This window comes from Geospiza fortis, unplaced genomic scaffold, assembly GCF_000277835.1.
Source record: "Geospiza fortis unplaced genomic scaffold, GeoFor_1.0 scaffold333, whole genome shotgun sequence".
In the NCBI taxonomy this organism is placed as follows: Eukaryota; Metazoa; Chordata; class Aves; order Passeriformes; family Thraupidae; genus Geospiza; species Geospiza fortis.
Genome location: NW_005054347.1, coordinates 2,173,439 through 2,186,348, shown reverse-complemented (window position 1 = coordinate 2,186,348; position 12,910 = coordinate 2,173,439). Strand labels below are relative to the sequence as shown.

General features: G+C 46.4%; 1 protein-coding gene across 1 annotated transcript in view; it reads right to left on the bottom strand.

The window, feature by feature from the left end:
• Positions 1–7,321: 7,321 nt before the first annotated feature.
• Positions 7,322–12,910, bottom strand: part of KDM4A (lysine demethylase 4A) — a 21,964-nt gene continuing 16,375 nt past the window's right edge. The window contains exons 16-20 of the mRNA XM_014307890.2: positions 12,252–12,440; positions 11,388–11,558; positions 10,814–10,933; positions 10,119–10,211; positions 7,322–9,110 (exon numbers count right to left, since the gene is read on the bottom strand). Coding sequence (XP_014163365.1) covers positions 8,970–9,110; positions 10,119–10,211; positions 10,814–10,933; positions 11,388–11,558; positions 12,252–12,440 — 714 coding nt within the window. The 3' untranslated portion in view covers positions 7,322–8,969. The remainder of the gene's footprint in view (positions 9,111–10,118; positions 10,212–10,813; positions 10,934–11,387; positions 11,559–12,251; positions 12,441–12,910) is intronic.

Genomic DNA, 12,910 nt, shown 5'->3' with positions numbered 1-12,910 from the left:
CTGCTCCAGCAGTCATGGGGGACCAGCCAGGCCAGCAGTCATTGTTTTCAGCTGCAGCCCATCCCACTCACCCACAAGAAGGTGAGGACAAAGGCCCACCTCTCCAACAAAGCTTCTTCACCCTGCTGCATGGGAACCAACTTCCTATGCCACAGCCAAGAGAATATGAACTTTCTGCAGCCATCACCTGAGCCACAGCTATGCTGGGGGATGCTGGCAGATCCACACGGTCAGGCAGAAGCAGCTGCTCAGGGCTGGAGCTTTCCAGGTCTTGGTAGCCAGTTGAGGGAGGTTTGCACCTGCAGCTGAACTGGTCCTTCCAATGAAGGGATGGGGTAAGACAAACACAGTGAGTTGTTGGTACCAGTGACACTCTTCCTGACAGACTGGTTCCTGTGGATGGGGAAGATTAGCACCGCTGCTTTCTGCAGTCACCCAGACAAGTCCTGTGTTCAGAGTCCAGCACCTACAACCCACCTGGGCTGGCATTTGACCCCTGGTGTGAAGCTGGGTAGAGCAGCCTGCTCCAGTCCAGCCCAACCCAGCTCCCCTCTAACCCAGCCACAGACCCTGTGCAGGACAGTTCTCCCCTCTGCCAGCTCCCATGACACAGTCATGGCTTGGCAATGTCACGTCCCAGTAGCACTGTGTCATTGTGTGTGTCCAGGGCACTGGGGACCTGCTTCATGCCAGGCCTCTGCAGCAGTGCTGAGGGACCAGCTTCAGACAAGCCTGGCCACAGGAGACAGCCTTGTGCCCCAGATCTCCTGTCCTCCATCAACCCACCCCAGTCACCTCCAAATCACTGCTCCTTCCACTCCACCAGTTGCAGCCCCACACAGGGCTCTGATTAAAAGAGGAAGCTTTGATATCCTCTTCCATAGAACTTTCCAACAAGCCTCAGGCCCTGCAGAAAACCCAAACTCCTCAGCTGAAAGGGCTCCCCAGTTCTGTGACGGCAAGTGACCATGTGCAAGCACTGCCATGCTTCAGTCCCACAGCTTCTGATTCGTCCCTCCTTTTCTTTCACAAGACAGGAAATACCCTTAATGTCAAGAGCCAGTGAGACCTGGGGAATTCATTAAGCTGCTTTCTCAAAAGCAGTGAAGCTGAACAAGTTCAGAGGGAGAAGGATGGTGGTATCCAGTGCCAGTAGCTGCTCCCAGCAAGCCCAGAGCCACAGTACCCAGTCAGTACCCAGCTGCCTTCTCTGGGGGAACAGCCCACGCTTCTCCCATTGCACCAGGTGGCTGCAGCTGGGAGAGGCATCGCATGGTCTGGATGTGGAGTGAGCCTGTCATCTCTCCCTCATCAGCACAGCAAGGCCTAAAAATATCCCAGAGTGGGTTGGTGGTGGTTGTGCTACAGTCTCCATTATGCAGATGGAAATGGCTGGTCCCTGCCAGAATGCCTGGGGAAGCACCAGCTCCTCTGCCCTGCACTGGCACAGGATCTTGGAATCCTGTGCTGTGCTGCAGAAATCTCCATAGGAGAGAGGTGCCAGGGACAGACCACGGCACAGAGCATCCCAGCCAGGCACAGCATCACTGCTAGGGATATCCTGGTCAGGGCAGACAGCTCCATAGGCTTTGTCCCTCCTGGGTGCATGGGACTGAGCAGGGTGGGAAAGAGGGGAACAGACTTTCACAGCCCACTGCCATGAACTCCTAACAGTAATGAAATGGGGATCTGCCCAGGCAGCACATGGTGAGTCAGAAGTGCACCCAGGCAGCTGACCTGACAGCACCATGCGTGCAAGCATAAGGGCACAGGGAGCTGAAGTACAAGTTAGCAGAGCAGCCACAGCATGAGTGGGATGAACCCTCAGCCCACAGGAAAAGCCAGAGAAGCACTAGAGCAAGGGGCCAAATTTACAGCTTGGCAAGGAAGAGGGCTGGCTGGCTTTGTACCCTGCAACATACTGCCAAAGGGCCAATCTGCCAGCTCCTCCCTTCCCATCCCAAATCCACATGGCCTGACAGTGAGCACAACTGCTGATGCTGAGCCTCGGGCAATCACTCACCCAATAAACCTCACTGAGTGGGAAAAGCAGCAGGGACTGCTGGAGAAGTCAGGAAGGATGTAGCAGCTCCTGTAGGAATGGCTTACAGGATAAGATTGTGAATCCAGAGATTCTGGTTCTGATATAGACTCTGGGCAGGCAGGCAGAGTCTGATTTCATGCCAGCCCCAGAGGTGTCCCCAGGATGTCACAATCAACCTTGACCACAAACCTGAAGTGCTGTTTACTCACCCTCACTGCATGGTGTGCTTTCCTCAGATCCCGGGCCAGCAGGGCAAGCCCCCTGCACAGCCAAACCTCTCCAGGAACAGTGACCCAGCATCAAGGCCACACTGACTGGGTGGCACTTCCCAGAGGTACACACTCCAAGCACAGACCTGTCACACCTCCCCCTGCACCAGACTGTTGGCAGTTCCCACAGCCTGCAGGGAGCTGTCTCCAGGGATCAGAGCCTTGAGCAATCTCACCTGCTTATAAGGCTGGAGGAGAGGTTGTGCTTGGAGAGCAGTGAGTCCAAAACACCATATGGCCCAGCCAAAGCCAGGCATCTGTTCACTGGAAAGTGGAAAGTCTGCCTCAGCAGGTACCAGGCACCTCTCCAAAAAGGCTGCACAAGGGCTTTTCTGTCCAGTGGCTTCTGGAAGAACGATTCTCTAGGCAGGCTCCAGGCTGCCTGGAGAAGAGGCAGGGATCTGCTGTGAGAGGTGATGACTGTCCAGCCCCCAGGGTCACCCCCACAGCCCTAGCCCTGCACTCTCTCTCTGGGAACCATCTGTGCAGCCTCCACACAGCCAGTGCACAAGCAGAGGCTGCTTCTTTGCAGAGTCTGCAAAGATGGCAAAAGGACTGATCCAGGTCCCCCAAATCTGGTGGAGAACACAGGCAGGCAGGAGGGATCCTGGGCAGCTGTCTCAGCCAGCATGGTCCAGGGTAGCAGTGAACAAACCAGGCTCCTGGGGAAAGACCTCCTTAGCACACTGTGCAATGCCCCACACAGGCAATAGTGCAGCCCAGAACAGGCAGGGCAGTGGGGAAGGAGAGACCTCACTACACTGGGCTGGGACCCCTTGAAAGGGCTCCTCTGGAGAAGGTGAGGAGCGAGGAGCAGGAAGCCCTTCCTCCTGTGCTGGCCCATCAGGTGCTGACGTGCCTGGCTCCCAGCCCACCAGCTCGGAGTCACGCAGCTCCCATGAACGCCGTCTTTCTTCTCCCTGCTGCAAAGCCTTTGGCAGCCCCTCACCTGCTTCTAGTGGGGAGGGAGAAGAGCCAAGATCTCTTTTTCTGTCCTTTCCCCTTGCCAGGCTCTGCACAGTGCTGAGGGCCCAAGGTGGGGTCTTCCTGCTGGTGACAGCACTGCAGACCTCTGCTCCCACAGGAGTCACCCTCCAACCAGCGAGGAAAAGTGGGGTTGGCTCCAGCCCTACTGTGTGGATGGCTGAGGGTCCAAACAGGATGCCCTGTGCTACTTCTGCCTATGAAAGAGAGAATGGCAGAATATGAGCATTTACACTTCTGCCAGTCCCCGTGGACACCAGCTGTTAAACACTGTTTGGAAACATCTATCCAGCTGGAACTAGGAAGGCCAGAGAGGATTCAGGACAGACCCATCTCTGGCTGCCAACACAACTGCTCTCTTCATCCTGCCCTGACTCTGCTGGGCCTGAACAAGTAAAGCTGTGTTCCTGCTGCAGAGCCAAGTAGCCTGGGCAGCCATCCACCACAGGCAGCCACAGTTCCAAACCACATGGGCTGCTTAGCCCTTTGGTGTAGCGGTTCCCCAAAACCAGTTTCCTTGCTCTCCTGTATCACAACACTCCTGTTTTCCATGGAACTGTCTGCAAGTTAACTGCTCCTTGGTACCTGTACCTGCAGCCCATCAGCACCCACCACCTACACTAAAGGCATCCAGGCACACTATCCTGCACCCAAGACACTTAATTTCTTTCTAATTGCTTAGGGCTATCAGGGAGGAAGTTTGAGTTAACCCCTGCTGTGAGGATAGGCAAGAACATTAGCTCCAAAGTTGCAGAGATACTGTATTCAAAAGAAGCAGCAGCACTGAGGAAATGAGAGTCCAAGCATATGAGCTAGTATCAGCTCATTCACAAACATCTGATCCATGTCTGTAGTGTCCCTGGAGGTCCATGGGTGCAACACACTGCCATGCCTCTCTACATTCAGCAAGACTGTAGGATTGAGTCACTGTAAGTCTTGAAGTAGTTTGCTTTGGTCTATAGCATACTTGTTGGGCTGTAAAGACAGGCTTTACAGCCCAACTCCATATGGAGGGCTTCAGCCTGGATATGAAAACCAGCCACCCACCTTGCCTACAGCCTGTGAGGAGGCAGCTCTTTCTTCAGCCAGCAGTGTGGATAACGGTGAGAGCATCCCAGTTCCTGGGGTGTGGGGCAGCATGAGGAACCCACGCTGCCAGGCAGTAACTCATGGGAGGTAGGAGAGCCAAGGCAGCAGGCCTGTTTCATTTCTCTCCTGCACTGTGTACTGAAGGTGTTCACAGCCACTAGAACCATTCATAACAGTGAGAACATTTCCTAAATGCAAAATTCCAGGCTGAAGACACCTCTTCTCAGGCTCTCCTACCTCACTCAGTTTTGTTTCAAAATTAACACACATACTATACTATTTAAATCTTTTTCCAGTACCCTCCCACACACTTCCCTCATTTGCTAGGTGCTGTCAGAACTGTTTTGATGCTGGCGTTGTCACATTACTCATGCTGCAGCAAGGAGGCTGTGGCAGTGCTTCTCCATGGATCTGCCACAGCTTTCATGAAAAGATGGCAATCAGGTGAATATTTCCCATTCCTCTGGAGATGATACTGGTGAGGTCAAAAGAAACTGCAGATACACACCCTCAGCTATGCTCATTACTGGAACCAAGCAACAAATGCCACCTGGAATGTTGTGCTCTTCATTCATCTAAGGGATAAATCTACAGCTGTTCAACAGCTCTAACAGCAATGTGGAAAAATGAAGACTGATTATGGGAAAAGAGGAAAAAGGCATATTTTGACTTTTAGCAATACAACAATATTGTTCATGTTCAGCTGAAAATACTACACACTTTACACCAATCTAAATGCCCACACTGATAGGCTTTGTGTAGTAGCTACAAATTTGTCAGGGAAAAGGAGCCACTATCATTTTCCCCAAACTACAAAAGCTGGCTATAGGAATACCTGGCACGTTAGGTTTCAAAGATATGAGCTGAAATAACACTACAATAAGCAAATTCCTTGAGGTTACTGATACACTTGGTTCATTGGTAACAAAAATCCCTGAGCTAAAGCAGAAGAATCTCCTTTCCTTCACTGCCAGTTCAGCATGTCTCAACCAGCACTGTGAAATTCAAGAGTCAACACCGAAGTAAAGAAGAGAGCTGTCTGAGACTGCGCCCAGGTAAGATTTGCTGATGACTCCTCTTCTGGCACTATCAGCTACAAAAAGAACCTAAGGCAACTCAGTTCTTGCTGCAGATGTCTCAGCTATGTATTTCAATGAGGAGAGATGATTCTGTGGTCCCATCCCTGTTCTAGCTAAACAGCCAAGCCAGACTGAGTCCTTAAATAACAGAACTCCACTTAGGTCTCTGAAAGACACCTGAGAACTCACTAGATAAGCATTAAGGAGATAAATATTAGAAAAGAGCAATGCTAATAGAAAAATTAGAAGCATGATGAGAATTTCCAAGTCCCATTGCTTCAGTTCTTAAATTAGTTTACAGATTGTCTTTTTTGAAATTAGATTTATTTCTTGAGGAAACTGAAAACAGTATACAGGCTACCAGTCTTGATTTCACCCCATGTTTCATTAGAAAACAAGCACAACTGCAGTATGTACTTAACATACTCATGAAGCACCTGTCTAGCTGATAATCTGGCAGCCCTTCACCCTCACTGGAATGATGCTGTAAAAAGGATAAACACACTTCCAAAAAAGCCAAAACCACTGAAGAAAATTATCAGACATGATAGAAGTCTTGGTAATGGAAAGCCTATGTACTTTTGAGACAACTGCTCTGTACAGAACTTTTACTGTTATCTGTTATGCTTCAAGCCATAAACCAAATTGCTTTTGCAAAGTCAGATAATAAAGACCCCTCAAACACAGGATCACTGATCTTAAGTTCAGAGAGAAGCCTAAAGCACAGTTTAGTCCCTGCAGCAGTTAACAATGTGCTCACATGTGAATGATGCAGCACAAGAACTGACAGGAAAATTGGGAAGGCCCTTTGTCTCAGAGTGCAGGATGGCAGCACTTCCCAACACAGTGCAGTCAACTGTGCAACTGCCAGCAAGAGCAAATCTGGCACCTGCAGAAAATGTGCCAGAAACAGATAACAAAGCTCCTGTTCCAGAACAAATACTATGCATAGAAGCTCCTGAAAGTCACTGAATACTGTCAGAGGTGAGTGGCAAAACCTGCTGTAGGTGAACCACAGAATATCCTGAGTTGGAAAGGACACACAAAAATTAATAAAATCCAGCTCTTGGCCCTCCCCAGAGCAGCTCCAAGGAACCAACCCCAAGAATACCACACCAAACAAATCCAGCTGTTTCCTACTAGGTCATCATTTTAGGATGAAGCTGTTGAGCCAGGTGTAGGCAGCACAGGTAGTATAGCATCTGGCACCTAAAAGGTGCATTTAAGTTCTACAGCAGTTTGGGGACAAAGACTGAATGCAGGCACCTTTTCTCTGGAGGGAGAGTGGCAGATTGAGACAAGGAGTGTATTTTTCAGTTACACACAGGTAGTGTTCATCCTATGAGAAGTGAATACCAAATTAACTCTGACAGAACAGAGGCAAGTTTGTTAAGGCCCTGCCAGCTCTTCACATTTGCTCACAGCACATCACTTCAGAGGCTTACATACAAGCTCAGATGTCAAAGTGCAGTTTCATTCCTATTGCCTGGACCAGATTAACTGCAGCTACCAGACTCAGGTCTTAATAGATCCTGGTTTTATCAAGCCAACTATCCCATTCATCAGAAAGTCATTTTGTACCCTGAGACCAGGAGTTTTGGACATGGTAAAAGGAAAAAAAAACAAAACAAACCAAAAACCACAAAAAAACGCCCCCAGAAAAACCAAACAAAAAAAACCCCCAAAAAACCCCAAAAAACCACAAAAACATTATCTCCTTTCAGAATCTGTTTAGGCCTTCCAATACTGATGAACAAGGTATTCCACCACAAAAATAGGACAGATTACCTCTATGCAAAACTGTGCAAATCTTTGCTACTTATCCTCCTGACCCTATAAAAACGTAGGGCTAAAGATTTTCTGTATAAAAGTTGCAGTTTATTTCTTTTCTGATCAAGAGTTGTATCACTACTCAATACTACATTTTATTGCTAATCACAAATTGATGCACCGGGGTTTCAGAAGGGTTTGGTTTATAGCGTTCCTATGTAACAAAAGGAAAAAAGTTACAAATCCAGACTTTGCAGACACATTGCCATGTCCCTATAGAAGCAGGGATGCATAAGGTCTGTTTCATTAGAAAATTCTCCTCTTGAACAGTTTCTGGAGAACACACAATCATGATTTTCTCCAGTAGGAAAATCCACCCCATCATTCCATGCAAAAAGAAGGTGGCCAATCTGCTCCACAGCCTAAAATCCCTTTCCTACAGAACGGGAAAGGAATGTGTATTTACACTGCTCCTACTGTGGTGTGTTAATGCTTAAATTATTAGGAGCAAGTTGGCACATCTTCCAGGTACGCCTACTACCCAGTTCAACTCAGCTTCCTATGGCTGGGGTAGCAAATTCTCTCCACCACAACTGAGATGTGTCCTAATACTCTATAAAAATGCTACAGTAATCTTTGCCAGACAGCAACACGGCAGCACTCCTGCTTCAGAAGAGCACTGCACAGCCTTTCAGTTAGAACACACAGCTCAGTGCATACTTCACCTGTCTCAGACCCAGTATTAGCTGCTGCAAGCAAAAGCCCGTAGACACATGATAGACAGTGCTGCCCCAGAGCAGCACTGCTTCTGAGACCGCTGCCCTGTCATCCCCAACACTGTGATGCTTGGATCTCAAGAAGGGAGAGTTAGGACTGTCCCTTTATAGTCATATTGCCTTAGAGAAACTCAAAACAAACTCTTTGGGAGCTGAATGTCTATTGGGAGCTGAACACCTATTCTTATTAGAAGGCTGCACTTCACAAGGCTCCAGAGAGATTTCACTGGTTCTGAGGCACATACTATTAACAATTAAACTTATGATTAAGTAAGTCAAAAGCACTATCAGAACAAAAATATTAAATGGAAGGTTAAATAATTTGTCCTACAGGATTCAATTTCACATTTCACCTGTTCACACAAGCACCTCCAGTCTGTTCGGATTTGAACATCCTACAGCTCAACCTCAGAAAGGAGGTGCTGAGAAACAAGAGACTGAAGCTGCTTGAGACAAAAAAAATGGATATAAATATAAAAGAGGTTCCATTTCCAGCACCAGTAATACTGCCTGCTCAAGCCCAGGTGTGGTGACCAGGGAGACTCCTAAATTCAGGAACATTATTCAGTTAAAACAATAGACCACACTATTCTGCAGCTGCCAGGATTCCTGGCAACAACTCCCCAAAGAGTTTGCCACCTGTCAAATTTTCTCTAAATAAAAAGCAAGACTGCTCAACAAGATGAAGGCAACATCCCCAAGCTGGCTTATTTGGTAAGGACCCATCTTCAGACCAGCAGTCTGCAGGCATCAGCTTCAGCAAATGGGATCTCTTTCACTATACAACAGCTGCCTTACAGCTACTGCAGAGCATCAGCCTTTTAGCTTCCTTAAAATATAAAAGAACAAAACCCCAGAAGTAACCCTGGATTCAAAGCATCCAAATATGGCCTGTTGTACTGGAACGTTTAAATCCTTGGGGAAGGTGGGCATCTTCTTCCTCTGCCACAGGCAGTGTTTACTCCATGATGGCCCGGTACAAGGCAGGTTCGATATAATCTTCACGGTAGCGTGAATTGATCACTCTTTGTCTCTTCCTTTCTTGACTGACCTCCTTCTCTTCAAAGATCTCTGTGAAGCGCATATCTGAAGCAATTGACTAAGAGAAAAAGACAGAATTAGTCACTAGAGCACAGATTAAATCCCTGTCTCCACATCCTCCAAGCCAAGACACATGGGAACATTCCGCTTTCTTCAAAAACTGACTAAACACAAAAAGAAAAATATTTAAGAAAATAGGTTTAAGGGGCATAGGGGATAGGTTTAAGTGAACTGTAATTAGAGACCTAAAGAAACTCAAGTCTCAAGTGTAACAGAGCACTTAATTTAAATTCACAATCACTTCTCAGAGTAAAAAACAGAGTCAGCTGTTCCAAATTTCAAACAATCTAGTACAATTTCTGCTTTATGGAGCAGGCATGTTTAAACACCTGGTCACAGAATTCAGCTATAATACATTCTTTCTTAAGCCTCTATGTATGCCTGCCAACAGATCTGCATCAGGGTGTGCATGTTTGTGCTGTAAAGCATGACACCCCAGTGTGCTGTGTGTAACTACAACTTTTGTAGTGGGAAGTGTAAAGCAGTGGGGTAAAACAGAGTGTGGGATCTCCACCCTTACTGATAATCAAAACTTAATTGGAGACACCCCTGAACAATCCTTTCTGAAAATTACCCATTTGGAACAGGTGTCTGGAGACTTACCGAGGTCCCTTCCCACCTGAATTATTTTACAGTGTCAAGAAACAGAAACAGGCAGCTCTTTTGATGCAACCCTACTAGGAACTTCTCAGAACAGAGGGTAAGTGAAGGAGCTTGGCCATTCTTTGAAATGGAAGTAGATAATGGAACTTATGAATACAAGTATGAAAAGGCATGCTCTCTCAATCTGTGACTCTGATACAAACCCACACCCCTGCAGAAGCAGAAAATCTCTCCAGAGTGAGATGGAACTTTGTTTTTGTAGCCTGATCAACTACTGAGCTTTGCAATGATTAAGGAGAGTACCAGATTGTATTTTGCTGCTGCCACATGCTCAGGTTGCTGTTCAAACACAAATAAAAACAAATTCTACTTCTTTAGTAGAATTTGCACCCTGTTTACCTACCAGCCTTGACTTCACTCTCTTAGGAAGCTCCTCTTCAAGAGTGTATACATCATCCCTTTTCACCATCAGCTGTGAACCATCTTCAAATTCCACCTAGAAGAGAACCAGAATTTGTTCTGTCAGAAGTCTCAAATTAGAACCCTGCCACAGCTCCCTAGAAGTTGCCTTCTCTCCACAGAGCTCTCTTGTGAAATAATCTTCTACCACTTGAAATTTATAAGATACATACGCAGCTATGCACACTGCAACCAACAGACTTGAATCACAACCTCAATAATCTCACGACAGTAATAGTCCAGCAAGTTTTGGGATATTCTTTTAACACCTGACAAGACAGTCTGCCTGTTCACTTTAATACAGCCTGAGTATTCATCCCTTGGGAAGCCTGAAAGGCATGGTGCACTCTCACCAAAAGAAAAAGCAAAATAAACTTATTTTAAGTAGTTTAAATCACAGAAAGAGTCTGATGAAGAATTGCAGACCAGTAGTTTTCAGGAGTGGACACTTTCAAGTAGGTAGCCAGAGGTACATACAGCTGCAAGCAATCACTTCCAGCAACTGTTGCCAGCATCTGTCATTGCTAACACAGTGAGAATAAGTTACCCTGGAGTGTTTAAGCATGACACCCCTACAGCAACCCTGTTAACATGATTGGCTTGTTCTGAGTGATGAGTTTTTAGACATCAATTTTATACCTGGTACATCTGGATAGCGTGTGATGCGACAAACTTTGCTCCATAAACTTGTCCATCTGTCCATCTCACCTGCACGACTTCCCCTTCAGCAGGGGGACCTAACTGAAGACAATCTCGACTCTAGAATGAAGAGGGAAGATGGGAGAGACAAGGAAGGTAAGCAGCTTCTTTATGTGAAGATTCAGCAAACTACCAAGGGGTCACACAGCACACCACCCCAACAATTCTTCGTTTTAGGAGATGGAGAACTATGCTGAGAGACATCCATTTAGTCATCTGCATTTAAATCCCAGCAGTGGTAACTTCAAAGTATTTGATGTGGGGATGGCATGCAGGTATCAGCAAGTTTTCCTTCAGGCCTACCATTGCTAAGCAGCCAGAGATTAGCAGCACTCCCTGTTATATCTGTCCCCATATGGCCTCAATTAAGTCACTCCCAGGTAACACCCCTAAGGCCATCCTGCAGCACAGCTCAGCCACTACAGGAGCCAGGGAACAATTACCAGATCCCCTGATGTGTCTGCTCTACAGCAGCAAGAACTGACTCATATCATTGTCCTATACCACAACATACCACAATGTCCTCTGGGTACAGGTTATCGCTGAAGGAGCCATCATCAAAGTTGACCTCGTAGAAAGTCTCCTTTGCAAGGCTGACCACTTCACATTGATAGAAGCGACCATTCTTGTGCTTACTGATGACTATCTGTCCAGGGGACAGATCCTGGAGTGCAGCCTTAGCTCGCTGAGAAGACAAAAAAAATCACTTCTTATACAATGATTCAATAACAAACGTATTGAAGACTATGGCTGCAGTGCTGGCAGACAACAAAGCAAAACATTTTAGTTCAGGTGAGCTACTCTACTTCAGCCATCATCAGCAACATTTTTAGAGAAGTTCTGCCTCCAGAATGTTGAATACCTGAAGTCTTATCTGTTATGTGCTACTGTCCTTAATTTACTTAGTAAATTAGGTTCTCATTCTTCAGAGCAATGGAAGCCCTTACAGAAAACATTCTCTAATAGATTGTTGTGGTTTTGGTTAAAAAGGCTGCATGGCAACTTTAGAAACTACTCAATCACTTAAATGTGAAATTCTGTGACGACTCATGCAGACTGCTGGAGTACCAGCACTAACTCCTGCATACTAAGAATCACAGCATGTATCTCACTAGTGTTTCTCATTACAACAGCCACAGGAGGGATGTGATGCTTCCAGTCCTTCTGGTCTGCAAACCGAAGTACAATAAAGCACCTGACTAAGATCAGAGTAGCAGAAGGTTGAGACCAGAATCCAAGACAAACACTGTTAGATTACATTATCTACTGTGAGACAGCCAAGCCTTCAATGAAGTTTCAAAATAATCACACAATCAAAAACTTCTCAGTGCCTCCAAGACACTGCAGTTCAAATCTTGGGAATAACACACCTACACACCTCAGCCTGAGATGGAGTCTTATGCCTGAAGCAGGTAATGAAGACAACAAATGGCCAGTCATCAGGCTGCATCATGACTCCTGCTGCTTGGGCACAGCTGACATGAAAGGATGTGGGACACCGACCATGTGAACACTGTACACAGCAACCTGCAATTCTCTTTCTCCTTTTCTTGCAGAAGATGCATTTCTGTGGACAGGAAACTAGACATTATTGGTTGGTACTAGGTTTTACCACACACCAAGGGCTAGCTAACAGCTTATCATATAATAGTTGTGCCATTTGCTGTTTTCTGACTGAACAGAAGCAGGCAGCTACCAGTTTTAGTTTATGACAAGACAATAATTCATAAAAGTAAAGTAATGCAATAGAGGAAAAACGTAAATTAAATATCTACCAGCTCAATATGAGCAAAGCATGCAACCCAAGGATGCCAGCAACAGATCTTAGATTAGATCAGCTTGCAATGTTCCAACTCAATAGGGCCTTTCAGCATTGGACTAAAAAGTTACATAAATACAAGCAACAAGATTAGAATAATGGGAAATGACCACAGTAGTAACAGTTAAAATTCTGTCAGAATTCAGTTGGGCCTGAGGGGCAGTTGTAGGAAAAGAATGTTATCTGCAATGCATATGCACAGCAGAGTCATTTTCCCC